The sequence below is a fragment of the Cynoglossus semilaevis genome, chromosome 14, assembly GCF_000523025.1.
Source record: "Cynoglossus semilaevis isolate Cse_v1.0 chromosome 14, Cse_v1.0, whole genome shotgun sequence".
NCBI classification, from domain to species: Eukaryota; Metazoa; Chordata; class Actinopteri; order Pleuronectiformes; family Cynoglossidae; genus Cynoglossus; species Cynoglossus semilaevis.
The window spans coordinates 1,792,538-1,807,532 of NC_024320.1; the positions used below are offsets into that span (position 1 = coordinate 1,792,538).

The 14,995-nt window shown below is 40.1% G+C and overlaps 2 protein-coding genes across 2 annotated transcripts in view; both read left to right on the forward strand.

Moving 5' to 3' along the window:
- The window catches only part of LOC103389085 (ephrin-A5-like), a 1,154,841-nt gene that overhangs the window by 1,059,265 nt on the left and 80,581 nt on the right, over nucleotides 1-14,995 (forward strand). The gene's annotated exons all lie outside the window — the stretch shown is intronic.
- Nucleotides 1-14,995, forward strand: part of rai14 (retinoic acid induced 14) — a 38,375-nt gene that overhangs the window by 17,468 nt on the left and 5,912 nt on the right. The window contains exons 3-13 of the mRNA XM_025061988.1: nucleotides 3,167-3,297; nucleotides 6,242-6,330; nucleotides 6,467-6,531; nucleotides 7,631-7,688; nucleotides 8,728-8,798; nucleotides 11,843-11,949; nucleotides 12,077-12,261; nucleotides 13,267-13,292; nucleotides 13,422-13,508; nucleotides 13,826-13,915; nucleotides 14,569-14,694. Of these exons, the coding sequence (XP_024917756.1) occupies nucleotides 3,167-3,297; nucleotides 6,242-6,330; nucleotides 6,467-6,531; nucleotides 7,631-7,688; nucleotides 8,728-8,798; nucleotides 11,843-11,949; nucleotides 12,077-12,261; nucleotides 13,267-13,292; nucleotides 13,422-13,508; nucleotides 13,826-13,915; nucleotides 14,569-14,694 (1,035 nt within the window). The remainder of the gene's footprint in view (nucleotides 1-3,166; nucleotides 3,298-6,241; nucleotides 6,331-6,466; nucleotides 6,532-7,630; nucleotides 7,689-8,727; nucleotides 8,799-11,842; nucleotides 11,950-12,076; nucleotides 12,262-13,266; nucleotides 13,293-13,421; nucleotides 13,509-13,825; nucleotides 13,916-14,568; nucleotides 14,695-14,995) is intronic.

Consider the following 14,995-nt stretch of genomic DNA (forward strand, 5'->3'; position numbering starts at 1 on the left):
ACCACATGCTCCAGCAGATGAGACTTTAAGTGCAGCTCAGCTCTTAAAAAGGCATATTTTAAGTAGAAGTCTTCAGAAATGTATGCATAGTGTAGCGGTTGACGTGCCTCTCTTGTAAGCAGAGAGTCCTGGGTTCGATTCCCAGAGGAACCACATATTCCTAATAGCGCCTCTGGTGCGGCAGCCTGAGTTGCATCCAAGTACTTAATAGTGCCTCCCTAGGCAGCCTGTGTCGGTTGGAAAGACTCACACTGGAAATCTTCCCGTTGTGGGACAAATAACTGATTTATTTATATTATTTTTTAATTTAAGCATGACTCCCGGGACTCTGCAGAACCAGAAGTTTGCTGTTTTTCTACTAGTGTTACTCACTAATAAAATATCCTCCTGAGTGGATAAAGTTGAAAGAATCCAAACCCCTACATGCTTACTCACCTACTTGTAATGCCTTTACGCCTGCGCAACAAGAGCTCACTGTTGGGCACATGAAAAGAAAAAAGAGAAAGAGGGAAGAGGAAATTTCTGTGTTTGTGTTTTAAGAACTATGACACATTGGATCTGACATATCTTGTGCCAGTGAATTTGAATTTGTTGGAAAGCTTTATTTGGATTTGGTCGCCACCCAAGCACAGTTAAATGTTGCTTCACCTCTTGAACGAACTGAACTCTTGGTGCAGCTTCAGTTTGACTTTGATGGTTTTGTGAAATCCTTTAGACGTGAGTTTCCTGTTCTGTCAACATTCCTTTTTTCTTTAATCCTCTATTTCTTCTCCAAAGCCACTGAACCCATGTTTGGTAATTGATTGCCTCACTGACCTTTAAACTGATAAAACACACATGACTGTTGGCGTGAACATCATGAGATTCTTCAAACCATCTCACATACAGACAAGGACTTCCATCACTACAACACTGTACTGGAGCCCCGTTAGTGTCTTAATGCTCTCACTGTACCAGCTCTCAGATCTCTAATGCTCTCACTGTACCAGCTCTCAGACATGTACATGTGCCTGAATGGTGGTCAGTATCCTCCAACAACAATGGAAGTGTTAGCGTTAGCAGCCATGACACTCATGCCACGAGTGTCACACTAAGCCACACCTCCTTAGTATGTGTGAACCACTCTGAATATTTTTGGACATACATTCCCATCACGTCCAATCACGGACTCTGAGTGTTTCAGAGAACCTTCTCAACTTACACCACCTCCTAAATATTACCTCACCTCTGACAGTAATGCTTTGAAGCCTTGGTTACAAGTTGTTTTGGATATCATGTGTGTGTGGGCTGGATAAAGACTGGACTGGAAGAAACAATATCAAAAAATGTGGTCTTCATTCTGCTATCTTTAAGTGAGATCATGAAGCTAAACTCTAACCATGATTTATTCCTGCTAATTATAGCTCAGTGGTCCAAGCTGTCATCCTAGCCATAGCAGTGACAGAAGGTGTTTTATAGCCCTGCATTTTTCCACCAGCTGTGCAGAATGTACTGCCGTGATTGCTTAAGGGGTTCTTGTCACAGAGGCAATTGATTCCATGTACAGCTACGACGGTTTCACAGCTCGACTGCAGCAAGATACAGTTTGCCACCACTGGTATTTCTGGAGCAGGAGAGCTCAGTTTCATCACGTGCACACTGTACACTATAGGCTCAGATTCATAAATGTTAAGCAGCCTGTTATGCACAGGTGGTTGCTAGCATGGAGAGCTGAGTAATGAAGTTCTGCTGCCAACTTGTTTGGGGTCTCTGAGTTCAGTTCAGTCGCCCCCACATCAGAGCTCTTTCCAGTTGATCCCCTCTTAAATGGTGCTCTTTTTAGTGGCCACCAAACAGACACAGTCAGCAGATCACTCACATGAGTCACAACCTTCATGTAAACTGGGACAACTGAGACAGTGATTGACATCACAGTCAGCACTGATGCTAAAAGGAGCAGTCCCACAGTTTTCATCAAATGATGTAGTTTAGAATTATTAAAAAGACGCCACTGATGTTTACCTGAGATCAGAGCTTGTATGGATGCTTGAAATCCTTGAAAATACCTGAATTTCAACGACATGTTTTCAAGGTTTAAGGACTGCTTTGATTTTAGATAGAATTCTTGGAATTTCAATCATATTTCCCAGTAGGTCAGGGGTCAGCAACCGGTACCGGGCCGCAGGTCATTTGGTTACGGGCCGCAGTGGTACACAGTGAAAAAATGGGTCAACTGATTTCCTTCATTCAGAGAGAATCCAGGCATATCCATTTACTCTGATCATTTAAAGTTAATCTGGCAATATTCCAAAATACTATGTCATTCAGATTCTGAGACTAACGAAATTAAAGTCTAAAAGAGTTTTTATTTTGAAAGTTAAGTTAATCTGGCAATATTTCAAAATACTATGTCATTCAGATTCTGAAACTAACGAAATTCTAAGTCTAAAAAAAAAGTCTAAAAGAGTTTTTATTTTGAAAACTTAATGACTCTTCAATGATTGGCCGTTTTCATTGTCATCCCGCCTGACAACACACCGTGTTGTTCTTTAAATAACGGTTGTTGACGGTTTGCAGTACTTTTTATCCTGGACTGGAGCGTATTGTGAGCAGTGAGTACGAGGTTGTCTTTATATGGTGATTGTGGATGTGTTTTTGTAAGACTTGTGTTTTTGGCCAGCGCTGTTGCTGTGGTAGGCAGCACTTAAATCTTGCAGCGCAGTATCTTGTGCCACCACACTGTTGTGAGATGGTCTCAGTATGAGATCACAAGTGAAGCCGTCCAATATCTGACTCCTACCAGTGTTGGTCCATTTGGTTTGTGTGTCTGTGTGCTTCAACCCTGCGTCTGACTATTGTGTAAGCTTGTGTCATTGTGTGTGCGCTCACATATTGGTGCAAATATCTTTTTTTGTGGGCCACTGCAGTGCTGGGAAAACATTCTCTCCCTGTGAGAACCATTCGTCAGACTCAGGGCATCTCAGCCATTTTGGCAGCAGAGTGAGATTTGCTCATGTGGTTTGAAAACAGTGCTTCATTGTAAGATATGAACGTGTAATTATTAAAGGAAGGGGGTGGGAGGTTGACTCAACATACTGTATTTATTACTGTGTTAACTCTGATACATAGATCCTAATATGTAAGAATAATCCTCGCTCCTTTTTCTTTCCTTCATGCTCTTCTTTAGGTCAACGAGTGGAATAAAAATGACGAGCGCCTGCTGGCGGCTGTTGAACACGGGGAGGTGGAGAAGGTGGCATCACTCCTTGCCAAGAAAGGTGCTAGTGCTGTGAAGCTGGACACTGAGGGCAAATCAGCGTAAGGACGTTTTTCTCTAATCTGTATTCTGATTTAATACAAACAAACACTTTATATTGACTGCAGTAAAAATGTGTATTTTCTGGTGACATATTAGGCAAAACATACTTGTGTCTCTGAGTCTGCCCACTCTCTGCTTAGTGTCAGGTTCTACAACTAAGTAGACCATTTAATAATCTACACAAACTGTATCTCAAAACGAGCCACTCTGACTTAACCCAGTTTGTAACGTCCCAGAGCTGTTGATTATAATAATCTCCTACCCTAGCTAACACGCTAACATGTCTGAGGATTGTTTGCTTTACTCAAACTGCCAAACTGTTATCACGTACAACCCAAACACTTAGCACAACACAGGAGGTCTTTAGTTGATGACATCCTCGAACTACACAGGGGGTCTTTAGTTGATGACATCCTCGAACTACAGCGTATCGTGGTTGCTTCATCTCGTCTTCATCACCCATAAATCTATTAAGAAAGTCTTGGTCCGTCATTGTGACGTGCAGCGTTAAAACACGCACATGAACAGAACTCCAATGTAAGTCACGCAATCCTTGTAGTTCATTTAGTGTTGTGCTAAATAAACTGCAGCTCTGTCACATAAACACTCGAGGCGCTATAAACGTGTTGTTATGTGTAACAACACGTTTATAGAGGGATGTGATGCTACAATGTTGGTTAGTCAACACGGGAATTTTAAAGTGATGATGAAGTAACAATCTTAACTAGTAACCACAACAGGATAGCTGAGGTTAGACTGGCTGGACGTTAGCCTGGAGGAGGAGGCCAGTCTCTCATTCATGAGTCAGGACTGAGCTCAGATAAACCAGGACAGTTGTGTCTGACAGGGCTTTTGTGCTGCCGTAACAAATATGGGAATTGTCCACTTCAAATATGATTGGATGTCTCAGCCCTGAGGAAGGAACAGTCAGAAGGATTGGCTGAACTAGTCATTGCTGGACTAAATATTGAACACCTTCTAAATCAAATTATCCACTGACATAGTTTCAACAGCAAGACATCAAATATGAGCCACATGGGAGAAACAGCCATAATTCAGTTTTACTGACGCAAAAATCAGAACCATGAAATATACTGCTGCCTGTTGGTTAATTTTACAAAGTACAACTAATATTATGATGTAGGACAGACATAAGAGCAGAAGAATCAACTTGCACCGAGTTCTTCAAGGTTTTGAGGCAGTGGAAATACTTTCATGCTCCGCAGCACCTTATTAAAAATGGATGGTTGATCTAAAAATATGCCAGACGCTCTTACTCCCATAAAGGACGATGTTTTGCAACCATTTCTTCAACCTCCATTTTGGCAGAAGCGGTTTTAGCTGGTCACCTCAGCGGCAGAGATCGTTGATAACAGCGTTAATATATTCGACCTCCTACTTTTTCTGCAACACAACACCCTCTGACCTCACAGTATGTAGCAGCTCACAGCCAAAGACATCAACACTCTCACACCAGTGTACAGCAAAAGAACGGTGTTGATTTTTTAAAGCTGTCTTTTTTTAATTCCACCATTAGTTTAGATCCTTGACCCTTTCACAGTGTTGACACAACACAAAAACCCACTCACAGAAATGTATATCCACGGTTTTAATATAAATCATGCTGAAAGCTGTAGCTGCAGTTCACAATGCTGCCATCTTTTCAGAGCTCACAAAGGAGAGGTCTACAGTATCTCTATGGTGATAAAACCTGGTTGAAAGGCATGTGGGCAAATTTGTGTGCGCGTTTGTGTGTGTGCACCAGAGGAAGGCTGGGCATGTGTGCTGTTCTAATTCTGCTTAGCTGAGCTGAAAAGGCTCTGCATTGATTGCCTACTGCCTACACACAGCATTCAGGGGGATTTTTTTGTATGAGAGGTTGAAATGCTGCAGTGACATTTCTGCACATGAGTCGGTGCTTTAGCGCCACCACTCACTCAGAACTGTGAGACTCTGAGAACAGGGTTAGACACTGAGAGCTGATAGTCTGTATTTATACAGTTTTTTCTACCTCTGAGGAGCGCTCCATCTACTTCTGCCATTGTGCGAGGCAGCAGACAGGAGCCAAATGCAGTACTCAGAAACTCTCTTCAAAGTGCAGAGAATAGATTTTCAAAATCCAAAATTCTTGCGGGAAAATTGAGAACCAGGAACACAGAAACAGGGGCAGGCAGAAATACTCACAGCCCCACTGAACACACAATAAACAATGGTCCCACAAAGAGAGTGAGGGAGGGAGGTATGTGTATACTCAGGACACCAGGTGACACTAGTGAGACTAATGAACAGAGGCACAGGTGAGAGTCATCACACTGATTACTCCACAGAACACAGGAGGAAAAAAGAGACAGACAGACCCCACATTGACTTTACTTTTACTGTAGGATTTGCAGGTTTTGCTGTTAATCTGCCACAGCTGCCATTGTCCACAAATACGGAATAGAACTTTTCTAGAAACAACCTTTTCTCCCACTGACAGGGATAGTTAAATTAAGAATATTTAGAGCTGGAGAAAAACATTTTGTATTTATAAATCAAACACAAGGGGTCCTCGACTCCACATACGTCAGTTTCTACACAGTGGCGTAACTCAATTTACATCAGTACCTATGTCACTCACCTACACTAACATGTGTACAATGTCTGGCATACAACCAGAGCTGCTCCACGCTTTGATTGACATGCATCGGAAGGATGGAGCAACTTTCTTAATAAAGTTATAATGTATCTACATTATAACTTTATAATTATAAATTATTACATTATAACATTATAACCGTCACCACCACCTGGTGCTGAAGGTCAAGGACCCCATGTAAAGTATTTATGATGACAGCTGCAGTTGTCCACCAGATATGTATTTCAGGGATTCATAATTGAGTGTGGTTAAAGTATTTATGCTCAGACCTGATGTTTCTTTTTTCTTTTTTTGTTCTTCTGCAGCCTTCATGTAGCAGCTGCACGTGGTCTGACTGACTGCCTGTCTGCCATCCTGACCCAAGGAGCTGACCTGTCAGTCACTGATGCTGCAGGTACTGTGTGTGACTGAGACGCTGGTTAATACACTGACAACCTGATTAAAGTGATAATAAATGAAGGCACATTTTTAGTAGTGTTTTTGTCACCAGCTTATTTGACTATTATTATTTCTTTTCCATTTCTACTCAGGTCTGAATTCATTACACCTGGCTGCCAAAAACAGTCACAACGACTGCTGTAGGAAACTCATTCAGGTAAGATGGACCAGGTGAAGGAGGATTGTCAAAGTAACAATGTGAGTCTCTCTCCTAACAAGGGCTCCTGTAAGACCACATGTTTGTAACCAGTGCCAGATATACACAGTGTGGTCGAGCAGTGTTTAAAGGCTAATGAAATACCCCACAGTGTTTGATTTAATAGAGTGGTTCTACAGTGTAGTGGCTTAGTCAAATATTTTCAAGATGTTCCGGACAACAAAAATATGTAACAAAAAATGCTGTAATGGCTCCGCATCAAGTCAGGCGTCAAGGTTTCTTATTGGACGTCTTCTCTCAGCACAGTGAATCAGGAATGTGTGGAAGCAGCAGCATTAACTGTGTGAAACCTGAACCTGAAAAGTTCTGCTAATGTGTTTGAGGCCAGTAAACTGTAGCGATTTACCTCAGTCCACAGTCTGATGAATGCGCACACGCATGTACACACAGCCACACCCACACACGACCTTGATCTGCTAACCTAACTGTCTCTTGACAGTCTCAAAAACACACCGTCTGCTCAGACGTCCATGCAGATTTAATGGTGCACAAAAGCACATTTACCACCCCCCCTTCTGTCCCCAGAGGCAGCTGCACTTTGGAGGAAGCTTCTGTTTAATGTGCTCGTGTGTCATCCACAAAAAATTGACCTAAATTTGCTCAAAAAGACTTAAGAAGCGTAAACTGCTAACTAAAAACTTAGTTTTAGATTCAATTCTGCCAAAAATAAGTAGCTAAAATTAATTATTTTAAATTGACAATTGCAATTTTAAGATGAAGTGTCACGATTGACTCGTCTCATGTTTTGAATTTTACAGTAGTAGTGTGAATAATCTTTTGTTGTACTATAGCATTTTCTCAGTTGTTTTATACATTTTACTGTCATACATTTTTAGTGGAGACACAATTTTAGTGTCGCCTGCTTATCTTCGTAAAATAACTTTTATTTCAAAGATAATGTGATGAAACCAAACTGAATGAGGGTCTGAAAATAAAGACAGTTTTGTCCTCTCTGGTCATGCGCTGTGATAGTTTCAAATGTGGTAAACATTTTTTTTATAACTCATTAGCCAATGTTAATGTTATCTTTTGTGTGCAGAGCAAATGTCCCATTGATACTGCGGACAGTTCTGGAAAAACTGCCCTGCATCACGCTGGTGAGTGGATTACGGTCTGAGAGTCAGCAACGACAAAAGTCCTATTGTTCAAGGCCGTTCTTAGACAGAAATGTGTGAAAAGATGATATTTACTGCAACGTCTGGTGAAGAAGTTGAATCTGTCAACAATACCAGAACTGAGGAATTAAATAGATTACATTGAATCCTGTGAGATTCCATGTAAATTTAAAATAGAATTAAATATGAATTAAATAGATTATATTGAATCCTGTGAGATTCCATGTAAATATCTTTTGTACCCTAAGGTCATCACTAGCAAACTGAATGTTTTTGGGTTTTTTTTACCTTAAATAAACACACACAGAGAGACTCCACAGTACACTAACATAATAACTGAACAAAGGACAAACAATTTGGGAGGAGCAGTTTAGTTATTACCAATGATGTTTGCCTATGATAACTTGCTGCTAACCAACAGCTTTGCAATTGAACTACTGTAGCATAAGCAGTAGATTTTGGGCAAACTCAAAGATTAGTGTTCTTACATTCTGACATTACCCTGTATTTACAAAGAATTTTGTGAATTCTAAATAGTTTTAATACAGGCTATTACATGTTTAAAACACATGCATACAACAGAGTAGTGCTAACAAATGTTAGCACTACTCTGTTGTACCTTTGTGTAACAAACGTTAGCACTACTCTGTTGTACCTTTGTGTTTCTCAGTCCAGAGGTTTTGCTAACATTTGGGTGATTTTCTGGTGATTATACACTGCTCCATCATTAGATGGCGCAAACTTTTACTGACAGGACTTTTAATGTTGACATTGTCTGTTAGTCAGATGAAGTTACCAAATTATTTCTAATCTCTGACAGTCATTTTAGTGTTACTCTCTTAAAAGCTTCTTTAGCTTCATCAGTTAAACTGACCCATGACTCAAGTATTGTTTTGTGAAAATCCCAGCAGGAAACAAAGGGGGGAAAAAAAATTCCTAATAATTCAGCCCATGTTCAAACTTAACCAAACGGGACTGTTTTTCTCCATTGTCTGACTGTTTGGTTTTGTTTTACCTCCAGCTGCCAGTGGGAACGTGCAGACCGTCCAACTGCTGTGTGAACTCAAAAGTCCCGTCAACCTAAAAGATTCAGTGAGTACTTTTATAATGACTTCCACCCTTTTGTTGTTCAGAGTCAGTTTTCCTGGCAGGACAGTAATGAACTCTGCGTCAGAGTAAAGATGCCAAAATTCATTCAAGAACTCACTTTCCCATCAGTTTCTATCATGGAGGAGACTTTTTTTCCAGTCTTTGTTGGATTTGGATAAAGTTAAGAATATCTGCCATCGATTTTAAATTTCTACTGAAAAAAATTCACATAACGCCAAGCTGTCTGCCACGGTGGAGGATCCTCTTCATCTGATCCTGTCTCTCATCTGTGTGTGTGTGTGTGTGTGTCAGACAGACAGACAGGAGTGTATATGTGATGTGCACGAAGGGGAATCAGAGGGTCAGTGTACTGTGGGAACTCTGTTCTCAGAGCTGCAGACATGTGGTCTCCATTGGAGAGATGCTCCATACCTGTGGTTTTTACCCAACTGGGGTTTGTTAGCATGACAGCGAGTGTGTGTGTGTGTGTGTGTGCACGCGTGTGTGATAAAAGAAAGAAAAGTGGTGAGTAAGAGAAAAGAATAGAGAGAAGAATGTGTTGCTTATTATTCTCCCTTTTATTATCAGGCCACAGCTGTGCTGTTGGAGATAAACACGTACTCACTCATTCTCCCAGCCGACATGCAAAGATGTTGTTAGTTAGTTAAATGTTTTGCACATTTGTTACTTGTTTTTTAAATCTTATTTTGTGGCCCTTTTTCGTCTAGTGGATTTTCTTTTGAACTCCTGGTCCAGTTGGACCGACTTCACAAAACCCATTTGTTTTTCCTTCATCAAACCATTAACACCTTTAATCAACGTCAATCTAAAGGAATTAAAGACACTGAGCACGTGCAGATAACTCACATTGGGTCGTGCTAGAATCTAAAAAAGACAATCAAGACTTTTGAAGATGTTGTCTTTGGTATCACGTGACTTTGAGGAAGAGACACTGGAGAGCAGAAAAGAGTGAGCACGTGTGTCGGCTCTCATTAAAATCATAGATGAAGAACATCACAGTCGTTGTGGAAAATATTACTGTAGAACATGCCAGCATGTTGGCCCGAGGCAGCGACTATACTTCAGCTACATCAGACTACAGTAAACACAGAGAAAGAAACAAAAAAGAAAGAAAGAAGAAAAATACCACTTGCCAGGTCTTACATTTGTCAGACAAGGAGTGTTTATAGAAAATCAGGTCCATGTAAACAGTGGGTCTGCTCAGAGATGTTAGTGCTCTGGGGGATAAAAGCTTCCTTATGTTTGCTGGTGGACAGACACATTTCTCTTCAACAAGAAAGAATTGAGGATTCTCATAAATCATAGCCACGGGCTTTCAGTGTTTAAGGAGCAGCTAAAACTTCTTAGATGTAGTACTGATGCAAATATGTGAGGTTCCTGTCCAGCGTTTGTAACTGTCTAAACTTAGGCGGTAGTTTTACATCATCCTAGACTTACATCAGATATATATACACACACAACTAGTTCTTGTGCAAATTTATTACGTGGCCACGTAGGTTGAGGAGGTCTTAAACCTGTGTTTACGTCCACCATCACCTACTGTCACATCAGCTCATGAACCCTCTTCTGTCCAACTCTGGAAACTCCAGCTTCAACATCTTGTATCCGATATCTCCACTGACTGTACTTCAATTTGACTTAATCTTCAAACTGTTCAACGTCCGCTCTCCCTCAGATCAGCTCTCCTCTCACCCTGTCCATTCTGGTCACTCCAATATAAACCTCTTCTTATTTTTATCTTCCATTTCCAGTTTAAACACCCACACTAGTTTCAGATGTTCCGTAACAAAAAAATCCAAAAACCAAAAAGACCACATGTCCAGTTGCACAATTAAATGGCATGGATAAAGTACTATACAGTTGTACTGCAGTACATGACTACTTGGTAAACAACGGGTTTATTTGTTAGATGATATTGACTCTGCTTTCATTGTTTGAACCAATGAGACGTTGCACAACATTTAGAGAAACGTGTAGTGTGGAATAGAGTAGTTCTCTGTAAACACACTTGGGACTTGTTGTGCAGCTTCTAGGTTTCAACATAAGTTGTTAGCATAACTTAGATAAGGCAGTTAAACAACATCAGCATTAATGCACCACTCATGGTCTCTCTCTCTCTCTCTCTCTCTCACACACACACACACACACATACACGAACTGAATCTATTACCATGATAAGAGAACAGGTTTCTTTTTGTATTAGATGCAGTAGAGACTCAGGTCTGTTCAGGTCTTTGACAGGAGTCACATGGACACAAAACTCCTTCATTTCAATGGAGCATGAAGCTACGCTAACCCAACAGTCCAAAAACAAGGCCTTAACCCATGGGTCAAATAAGTCTTTATGAAACAAAGACTTTGTTAGCTATAGTTGACATTAATCTACATTAGTGCATTATTATATAAATATAAAATACATATATTTATATACCGTATGCATATATATAGACAAATACATCTCCAATGATAAATATAACATTATATTTTCGAAGCAGACCCTCTGGTTGTTGCCTGAGCTCTTTGTAGGCAGCAGCTCGTTCACAGGCTGCACTCCCCCCACTGAAAGCCCAGCCAATCAAATGTCTTCTCTGCTCTGAGGTAATACAAGGTCAAGGTTATGTTAAGGGTTGTGCCGAGGGTTAGGATATGTCAATCATGGTGAAAAAAACCATATTTGTCCACGTTTCATGGAATTCTGACTGAGTCAGCCAACTCTGTGCACTGAACTCTTCTAAACCCTTTCATTTCTAACAGTAAATATGTAATTTTGAAGGGTTTTTTTTCTTTCCTGCTTTTATTCTTGGGCCACTGAAAGGAGGGGAACAAACTTTGGCATATTTGTTTGTAGGATGACAAACTGAAGTTAGACAGTAATGCATTGAATGTTTATTTTTTCACATGGACATGAGACTTGTCTCACCACACACACACACACACGCCTATCTAACCTAACTGATTTTCCTCCTCCCATCACACAAATTATGACTCATTGACTTGATATGTATTTTTTCCTCTTTGTGCCAAAGGATGGTTTCAGCCCTTTGCTGTTGGCAGCCAGAAACGCTCACGCTGACGTCTGCACTACTCTGCTGGACTGTGGTGCAGAAATCAATGCCTCTGACAACAGTGGCAGGTACAGACAAAACACAGACACATGGAACCCAGGAATGGCATTTAGGAGCAGTGATAGTGGTGTATACACACTGGGCTGCAGGTACAGGTTGTCAAACTGATCAATACTGCTGCTCCTGTCGTTGTAGAACGGCCCTGATGTTAGCCACTGAGGCTAACGCAGTGTCAGTGGTTGACGTTTTGCTTCAACAAAAAGCAAGTTTGTCAGTGACAGACTCTCAAGGTCAAGATGTCATGTACTACGCCAAACTGGCAGGTCACTCAGAGGTCAAGGCTGCCCTGATGGCCGCTCTTAACAAACAGCAAACTGCAGGTGAGTGTCGATAAAGAACCTAGTGTTGGGCATAAGCACACATGTTACACTTCCACACCTCCAAACAATGTTTGAAAAAGTGGTGTGAATTTCTTAAAGTCACTTTTTAGCACATTTACAACAATACTTATAAATATATTAAATAATTAAATGTGAATACTAAATGTTACAACTACATGTTAAATCAAAATATATATTATACGCGAGTGCTAGATCTATGCTAACTCTAAATGCTAAATATAAATGTAAATGTTAACCCTAGCATGCTAGCTAATATGCAAATGATATTTATTTTGGTACTTCCAGGCCTATTAGCTAAATATGTAGTTTAACCTGAAAGTATTTGGATTTAACATTTAGATTTATATTTAGCATTTAGATTTAACATTTAGTTGTAACATTTAATAGTTTTAACTATTTAATATATTAGTTAAGTTAACAAATATTGTTTTAAATGTGCTGAAACGTGACTAACAAAAATTCACACATTGTTTTTAAACATTAGGCTAAAACATAATGTTGCTATTATTGACAAACTGCGCCACATAGAGAATGAGAATACAGAATATAATCACTTCTCTGAGGAGCAATACTGTTTTGTTTTATTATTAATAATAATATTTTTACATGTAGGTAACACTGTCACCTGGAGGACATTACATGTAATTACAAAATAAAAAATGCCGCTTTTTTTTTTTTAAATATTTTTTTCAAGATTAATCAAGATACATTAAAAATCCCTAAACATTAAAACCTTTTTCTGTATATTGCTGGGACAGAAACCGCAGGTAGAGGCCTGGTTCACACCAAGCAGAGATGGTATTTTAGGATCGAGGTGCCAGTGCACTTCATTCTGCTTATCTCTTAAAATGAGTTAAACTTTTTAACCTAATTAATTTAACTTGATAAATTAGGGTGAGTAAGACATTTTCACAGCCCTAAAAGTGACATTCTAAAAGGAGAGAGACACAATGTTGTTTTTATGTTGTTGGTTTCTTTTTTCAGATGTTAAATCTCCCAGAAGTCCACTGGTAAGACACTTTTCATTCTTACTGACAAAGTGAAAAAGAAACTCTAAACCACATTGGCCAGCCTTTGACTAACCACCACTACATTTCACTTTCTCTTTCTTCACCTCTTCATCGTCTCCTTCTCCTCAGCATGATCAAGTAGCTAAGCAAAGTGATGAACGGAACACAACTCCCAAAAAACGAAAAGCACCTCCTCCTCCTATTAGCCCACTGCAGGTAAATGCATGACACTCTGTGTTCACATAGAGGTACTGCACTCGGTACGATAATGCATGTCAACAGTACAGTATGTTGGGTCAATATGTACAATACAGTACAACAACTGTGAGACTGTTGCTTATTCGGTTATTCGGCTAACCAGTAAAGAATTATTGTTAGAGAACATTTTTTTGTTGTTGTCATATTTTGTACTATCATAGTGTAAACAATCTATTGTCAGGGGGCAGTGATGTAAGTTGTTGACATTAAATTGTGCTTTATTGTACTGAAGTCAAAGTTGTTTCAACCACCACACCCACACCTTCCTCCTTCAGAGCCCTGGCCCCTCCTCTCCCTCACTGCTCACCTCCACTTCAACCCCTTTGACTGACAAAGGCGACACTCCAAAGAGGTTCAACTACAAGGTAAAGTACTAGCGGCGTTAGTATACATCCATTTTTTACTGTTAGTCTTCATTTGAATTCTGGGAAGAATACATTCTACTCATCGTCATCTGTGCCTGTACAAAGGCTACAGGTCATAATCTGTGCCTGTACAAAGGTTGCAGGTCACTATTGTGTTTGTGTGGAACACACAGACTATGATGTCTTTCGTCAGGTTGTCTCAAAATTATAACCAAATATATTCAGTTGACTGTCACAGTAAAGTTAAGGAACCAGAGCTGTTCATGTTGATGCAGAAATTACAGCCCCACTGTTTCAATCATTAAACAACCTCGATAACCATCAGTAGACTTGTCTCTACCAGAACTTCTAACTATTGAATTAGTGTTGGCAACATTAGAACATACCACGGTCTAGATCAGTGGTAATGAAAGACAGTGATCACTGGGACAGCAGACAGTCTCTTCACACTCGTCACATGTGTCTTTTATCATGATCTTCATTTGTCTGTTTTTGTCAGTTGATGAAGTGTCATAGCCCAAAGGTCCTCTTTCATTTCTTTCCTCTCCCTCTCTCCCTCTCTTTTCTTTCTAAAATTCTCCTCCTTCTCATCTTTTTCCTCTTCCCTCCTCCTTTCCTCCCCCCTCTCTCTCCTCCCCTTCCTCATTTCTAAGGAGGTTGAGGTTGAAGGAACAACTCTGAGAGACCAGGTGGAGAAGCTCCATGAGGAGAGAAACATGTTGTTGGACACCATTGAGGACTTGAAGCAGACAGTGACTGGTCCAGAGCTGGACACCAGGGTGAGTCTGACTAACAAGTGCTGTGTTTGTGCACAGGACGGAGACAGCGGAGGACAAGGACAGACATCATGACAAAGAAAGCAGGTTCAAAATATTCAGTAATGCGAGGGTTCAGGTTTGGAGAGGGAGACTAGTGACGAGTACAACATTCATGTATGGACATATAAACCTGACGAATGGACATTGGTTGTTCCTTCAGATTTAAGATTTTTTTAAAAGTTGGAATTTTCTTTCACTAAACCACAGCTCAATGTGGATTTTTCACTACAGAATTAAACTTTTTTTTTTAACAAAAACAACT